This window comes from Phacochoerus africanus, chromosome 4 (assembly GCF_016906955.1).
Source record: "Phacochoerus africanus isolate WHEZ1 chromosome 4, ROS_Pafr_v1, whole genome shotgun sequence".
Lineage (NCBI taxonomy): Eukaryota > Metazoa > Chordata > Mammalia > Artiodactyla > Suidae > Phacochoerus > Phacochoerus africanus.
In genome coordinates this window covers 76,056,850-76,063,535 of record NC_062547.1, presented here as the reverse complement: position 1 = coordinate 76,063,535, position 6,686 = coordinate 76,056,850, and the positions used below count along the sequence as shown (strand labels likewise).

General features: G+C 55.3%; 1 protein-coding gene across 1 annotated transcript; it reads right to left on the bottom strand.

Moving 5' to 3' along the window:
• Positions 1 to 771: 771 nt before the first annotated feature.
• SLC39A3 (solute carrier family 39 member 3) lies at positions 772 to 6,450 on the bottom strand. Its single transcript, XM_047777610.1, has 3 exons — positions 6,326 to 6,450; positions 4,649 to 4,986; positions 772 to 1,731 (listed from the first exon to the last, which is right to left on the bottom strand). Exons 2-3 carry the CDS (start codon positions 4,856 to 4,858, stop codon positions 997 to 999), a joined length of 945 nt encoding a protein of 314 aa, XP_047633566.1. The 5' UTR covers positions 4,859 to 4,986; positions 6,326 to 6,450; the 3' UTR covers positions 772 to 996.
• Positions 6,451 to 6,686: the final 236 nt, after the last annotated feature.

Here is a 6,686-nt window from a genome sequence, read left to right as displayed (position 1 = left end):
ACAACTACACTAACAGAGGTCTGTTGCCATAGAGCAGAGTGGCGCCAAGGGTTTGCACCAGCCCCATAGGGCTCAGTCTTCTGTGCTCCTGCATCCCTAGAGGGGGTTCTTGCTTCATTTGTGTCTGGTGTGGGGAGTTGAGTCATATGACCCCTGACCCTGGCCTGCAGGGGTCTACCCTGCCCTGGAGACCTGGGCACGCAGGGCCCAAGAACCAACAGCCAAGCCTCCTCCGACCTGTCCACACAACTCTTGGCTCTGGGCCCCCTTTTCCTTAAGGAACCAAGAAGCTCAGCCCAGCCCAGTGCCCCAGCCCCCATGGAGGGGCTCCCACCAGAAAGCACAGAATTAGAGGTGGTTCCAAGGTCCTTGGGACCCCTTTCCCCCCAGAAGCATAGCCTTGAATGACAGGAATTACAGTCTCCTGTGGATCTGAGCCTCCTCGATAAGGAACTCTTTTTCAGAAACTGTTCAGGGCTGCATGTGACCAGTGTTTGGACCCCCTGCGAACTCTGGGTCCACACCAGTCACATTCTGCAGGGCTTGAGGGAGGCTGAGGATGGCCATGGTGTTGGCACTGGAGCCAAGGGAAGGAGGACAAAGGCCTGGGGGCCTTTAACAGCAGCTCAGCTGGCTGTTCCCATCCTGGTCCACAGTCGGGGGCGTATTTGGGGTGGGGAGGGTCTGGGCCTGACCCCACCTGGACGCCCGTCTCTGCTGCCCCTACGAGTCACCAGATCCCTATGCCCGAGGACAACATGGCCACACAGCTTTGGTAAACACTTTTTAAGTGAAGTATCTGAAAAAGGAGTAGTGGTGCCCCATGGTTCAGGGTGTAAGATCTGGGGCTCAGCGTGGTCCCTGTTAGCCCCTCTGTGCGCAGGCGCAGCCTGGGCCCAAGCTTGTCCCCTGGGGTTGGCAGGGCGGGTCCACGGCCTGTGTCTGGCGGGACTCAGGTCCAGTGGGGGTAGGGCAACCATGACGGGTGCAGGGTGGTCACCATTTGAGGAAGACCATGCCGGCCAAGACGGCATAGCCCAGCACCAGGAAGAGGACCTTGAGCAGCCGGTCACTCTTCTCCTCCAGTTCCTTAGCCAGGATCTCAAAGAAGGTGACAAAGAGGAATGTGCCACCCGCCAGGCCCTGCAGCAGCACAGAAGCCACGCTGCCTGGCACTCCCCGGGCGCGCTCAATGCCCAGGCCCAGGCTGATGCCCAGGGGGATCATGGCGCTCACGGGAATGGCCAGCTTGGCCGCATCCCTCAGGGCCATGGAGCTCCTGGCCATGCTGATGCCCAGGGCCACAGCCACCAGCGTCTCATGGATGGCCACACCCACAAACAGGCTCACCACCTTCTCCCCTTCCTCCTGCAGGCCCAGGGCCAGGCCCTCAAAGACGGAGTGGGCTGACAGAGCAAACACCAGGCTGAGGAGGCGCATTGGGCTGGAGCGCGACAGCTCCTGGACGCTCAGCCCGTGGCTGTGCCCATGGGGCTCCCCATAGAGCGTGTGGCCCCGCGGGCCGCCCATGAAGGGGCTCTCATACTCCGAGTCACTGCCGGCATCTGAGCTGGCGTTGAACGTCTCCAGGTCGATGAAGGCCGGCCTCTCCTTGCGGAAGGTCAGGACCAGCTGCTCCAGGAACACAGTCATGAAGAAGCCCATCAGCACAATAGTCTCAGCCAATGGGTAGTCGGTGCTGATGTGCCCGAGACTCAGGACTTTCTGGAGCTGGAGCAAAGAGTGCAAGAGGGGGAGAGGGACGGAGAGGTTCAGAGGCAGGCAGTCTGGAACCCCACTGCCCTCACAACATGGTTCATCAGATGTCACTGTTCCATTAGCAGAAACAGCCAATTCATAAAGGTTTAAAAAGGGGGGAAGGGCCAGTGGCTCATCTTGGATGGATTAAAAAAAAAAGAACTTTATTAGAAGGGGAATAGGCCTTTCCAAATTTTAACACAGTATAGTGGGCTGCACTGTGACCCCTATAAGATGTGTCGACCAGGAACCTTAGAATGTGACCTCATTTGGAAGGGTCTTTGCAGACTTAACTGAGGTGCAGTGGGCTGAACTGTGTCCCCTCGACCAAAAAAAAATTTCCCCCCTCTCTCTCTCTCTCTCTTTTTTTTTTTAAAGGCCCATACCTACAGCATATGGAAGTTTCCATACCAGCAATGCCAGATCCAAGCTGCATCTGAGACCTACACCACAGCTCACAGCAATACCAGATCCTTAACTCACTGAGCAAGACCAGGGATCGAACCTGCATTCCCATGGATACTAGTTGGGCTTTTAACCCGCTGTGACACAACAGGAACTCCAGGATTAGTTGCTTTATAAGAAGAGGAAGAGGAGTTCCTGTCGTGGCACAATAGTTAACAAACCCGACTAGTATCTATGAGGACTCCGGTTCAATCCTTGGCCTTGCTCAGTGGGTTAAGGATCCGGCGTTGCCCTGAGCTGTGGTGTAGGTCGCAGACACGGCTCGGATCCCACGTTGCTGTGGCTCTGGCGTAGGCCGGCGGGTATAGCTCCAATTCAACCCCTAGCCTGGGAACCTCCATGTGCTGTGGGAGTGGCCCTAGAAATGGCAAAAAAAAAAAAAAGAAGAGGAAGAGACACTGGGGACCACCACGTGAAGAGGCAGCCAGGGGTAGCAGTCTGCAAGGCAGGGAGAGAGACCTCAGGAGGCCCCAGCCCTGTCAGCATCCTGGTCTGGCACTTGCAGCCTCCGGCACCAGGAGAGGATAAATGTCTGTTGTTTAAGCCTTGGTCTCGAGACTTTTGTTATGGCCATCCCAGGAAGCCTGGACATGAGATAAGGATCTGGAGATGACATGATCCTGGGTAAGGATGGGTCCTTAATCCAATGACAGCCAGAATCTTATGAGACAGAAATCTTATGAGACAGAAAAGGAGGGACTGAGTGACGATGGAGACCGAGATGGTTGATGCTCACTCAAGGCAAGGGACGGCAAGGACTGCTGGCGATACCCCACAAGCCAGGAGAGACGCGGGACAGAGCCTCCTCACAACCCCAAGAGGCCCCAGCCCTGCCAAAACCCTGGTCTCAGACTTCTGGCCTCCGGACCGTGATATCAACCAGGATCTGGCCCTGACGCCTGCCCAGTGTCTGCCTCCTACCCAGAGAGGCTGGTTCTGGCCTCTGACCACCCTGGTCAGTGGCTGGGAACAAATGCAAGGCTTGCCGGCACATTCAGCCATGCTCCTCAGATCCCCTGAGCCAGGACTGTCCAATAGAACTTTCCAGATGACAGGAATGTTCTCTATCTGTGCTGATACAGAAGCCACTAGCCATGCGTGGCCCATGAGGACTTGAAATGTGGCTGGTGAGGCTGAGGACTGGCATGTTGAACTGCGTTTTATTTTAATTCACCGAAACCTGACCAGCAGGAATGGTGAGTGGCAGCCACACTGGACCAAGAGACAGGCGCTCTGGCTAAGGCTGGCAGGTGGCCAGGAGGCATGGGAAGCCTGGGAGGAGGGGCAGGACGAGGGAATGGTTTGGGAGGACTGAGAGGGCCTTGAGCACACTGAAAGGGAATAGGAAGGGGCAAGGTCATTCCCACGGTCCAGGCCTGAGGGGTGATACTACAGGAATGCAGAAACTGGGGGCGGGGGGACGTGTGCAGAGAGCATCAGAGAGGACTCAGATCTTATCTTTATTGATGCCATCTTTATGAGTTCACAGAACTGTGTAAAGAGGAACTCAAGCTTAGCAGCCAGGAGTCCAGGAGGGAGATGGGCTTATAGATAAAGCAAACAGCACGGCGGGGAGGCCTGTGTGCCCAGGGATTGAGGCTGGCTCCCAGCCAACAGCCAGGGAGAAACTAGGCCCTCAGTCTGACAGCCAGGAAGGAACTGAGCCTGCTTTACACCCACGTGAGCTCAGAAAATGATCCATCCCCAGTTGGATTCTGAGATGAAACCACAGCCCAGTGGATACCTTGACTGCTGCCACATGAGAGCCAGGAGCAGGGAACCAGCCAAGTGGTGTCCAGAATCCCAATCCAGAGACACCACGTGGAAATAAACATGTGTTGTTTTAAGATGCTAAGTCTGTTATCACCTGTTAGGCAGCAGTAGCTAACTGATACAGGAGTTGTAGAGAGGCCCCAGTCGCTACTTTCAGGGTGAAGTGCATGCTGACCAGGGCAGGCAGTCTAATCAAGTATTGACTGATGAGCCTATCAGCTGGGAATCTCAGGTCTAGGGCAAACCCCCTGTTTACCAGATAAGACCCAGAGGGGAGAAGCAACCAATTTGTGATCACACAGCAAGTTCATTTTCTACTTCCCAGCACCCTTACAGTGTCAAGGCCCCCAAGCTTGGTGTTAGGGCTGAAAAGCACTAGAGAGGGGAGGAGCAAGACAGGGGAAGGGGATTAAGAGGTACAAACTATTATGTATAAAATAAATAAGCTACAAGGATATATTGTACAGAACAGGGACTACGCCAATAGTTTATAACTACACAAGGAGTATAACCTTGAAAAATCATGAATCACCATGTTGTACACCTCTAACTTAAACAATCTTGTACATCAACTATATCTCAATTTAAAAAAAAAGGAAAAAGGTAAAGTATAGAGACCCTCTACCATAAGGTGCCAAGGACTGCTGCTTACCTTTTCCCTCACGGCGGGCAGTAAAGCATTGAAGCATGTGGCCAGAAAGACCCCGCCTCCAAAGGTGTTGCACAGTGAGAGGATCTTTTTCGAGCGATGGGCCTTCTCAAAATCTGACTCGATGATCTTTACGGGGAGCAGGGAGCCAAGCAGCATGAAGAAGAACACGCCCACCATGCAAAGGATTTTGGCCACCAACAACTTCATCATGGTGGCGGCCCGGACTGCTCCGGTCACCGGTTGTGGCAGGGCCAAACCATGTGTGGGCGTGCACTCTGTCCCAGGAGGTGCTATGGGGTCCAGCCACGCAGCCAGGCGCTCATGCCTCAGCCTAGCCACTGTGAATGCCAGGAACAACCATGTCAGCTGTTGGACTGGTTATACAACTAGCTCTAGGGAGCAAGCCCATCTCCCCCAGCATCTCACCCCCATCCCAGGTCTGACACACATCACTGCCTTCCGCAGAAAATTCTCCGTGGCTGTCCAACATGGCTGTCCCTAGCCATGTGTGTCTAAGTTAGTTAAACTTAAATAAGATGTAGAATTCAGCTCCTCAGGTGTGCTACCCATATTTCAAATGAGTAGACACAGGAGCCACCTGTGTCTAGCAGCTACCATACTGGACAGCACAGAGAACATTTCCATTGTTGCAGAATGTTCTGTGCCCCACTGCTCTTATATAAAATCCAAAAGTTTTACCCTGAGGCGAAGACTCCACCATCATCTCCCCTCACTGGTCTTTATGATCCCTAAAGGTGCCAAGCACATTCCTGCCTCAGGGCATGTGCACCAGTTGTTCTCTCGGCTTGGACCCTTTCTCTTCCCTGACCTTCCACTGATGTTTGTTTTCCAGGTCACTGCTTCCAGGACCCCTCAGGAGGGCCACCCGTGGGCTGCCCCTGCCCTAAATGGCATCCCTTATGCCAACCGCAAGGCCTGGTGCAGAAGAGACGCTCAGTAACCGCTGGCTGAGCAAATGAATGAGCTGAAGCATGTGGACCTCTTTACCAGACTCAATGAGCCAAAGTGGTACAGATCTCACCCTAGACCTGAAAACATCACTGTTAGTAGGAGGGACCCTGCTCCCTTGTCCTTTAGGCTTCCTCCCCAGTCTCCCAGTTCTCACTGCCTGCGATCCCACATCAGCTAAAATGCCACCTCCCACCCCCTCCCCTGGCATTATTTTCTGGCATTATTGGTGCTACAGGGAACTACATGATTTAAAACCCTAAATGTCCACAATCGCCCTGGGCTGCTACCTCCACGGGAAAGAGGAGTCTGTCTTCCTCAACCCAGAGCCAGATACACAGTAGGCGCCAAACAAATACCTGTGAGTGTCCAGATCCCCCGGTCTGTGGCGCTGGGGTGAGGGGAGTGGCCTGGACGCCCTCAAACCGAGGGCTGATCGGGCTGGGTAAAGGGGATCGGCTCATTCATTCATCTTTTCATTCAGCACGTAATGAACGCCTTCTGTGTGCTCCGCGCTGCACCGGGAGCCTAGCCCGAGAGGGGACAACTCGCGCTCCGCTGGGAGAACCCGACGCAAATCACACAAATCACCGGTAAAGGCGAAACCACGGCGGGTGCCCCGGCGGGCCCTTGGCTAACGGGCGACAAAGCCTCCTCGGCCCCGGGATGCCCCGCCCGGCCCCCAGCCCCGACCCAGCCCGCACGTACCTTCGCCGAGTCCTCACCCGCCAGTCTGAGCCGCCCGCCGCCCAACCGCCGCGCGGTGTTTGACCCCACTGCCGCGCTCCCGGACAAGCCCTAGCTCGCCGCGCCGCTGCCTACGCCCCGCCCACGCCTTTGTCTACTGGTCCCCTCAAGCGCAGCGGGACAAGTTCTCCAAGCCACTGGCTGCTGTGGCTGCCATTCACCCCGCGACTCCACCTCTCCCACAGGCATGGGAAAGTAGTTTCCTCCCATTGAGCGGTGGGTACAGCCTCCGGGCGGCTCCGGCGGGAAACTCCAACTATAGAGGAAAGGTTCCGGTAGTTTGGTTTCCAGAGCTGTCCAGGGGCGCCTGGTGCTGAATACC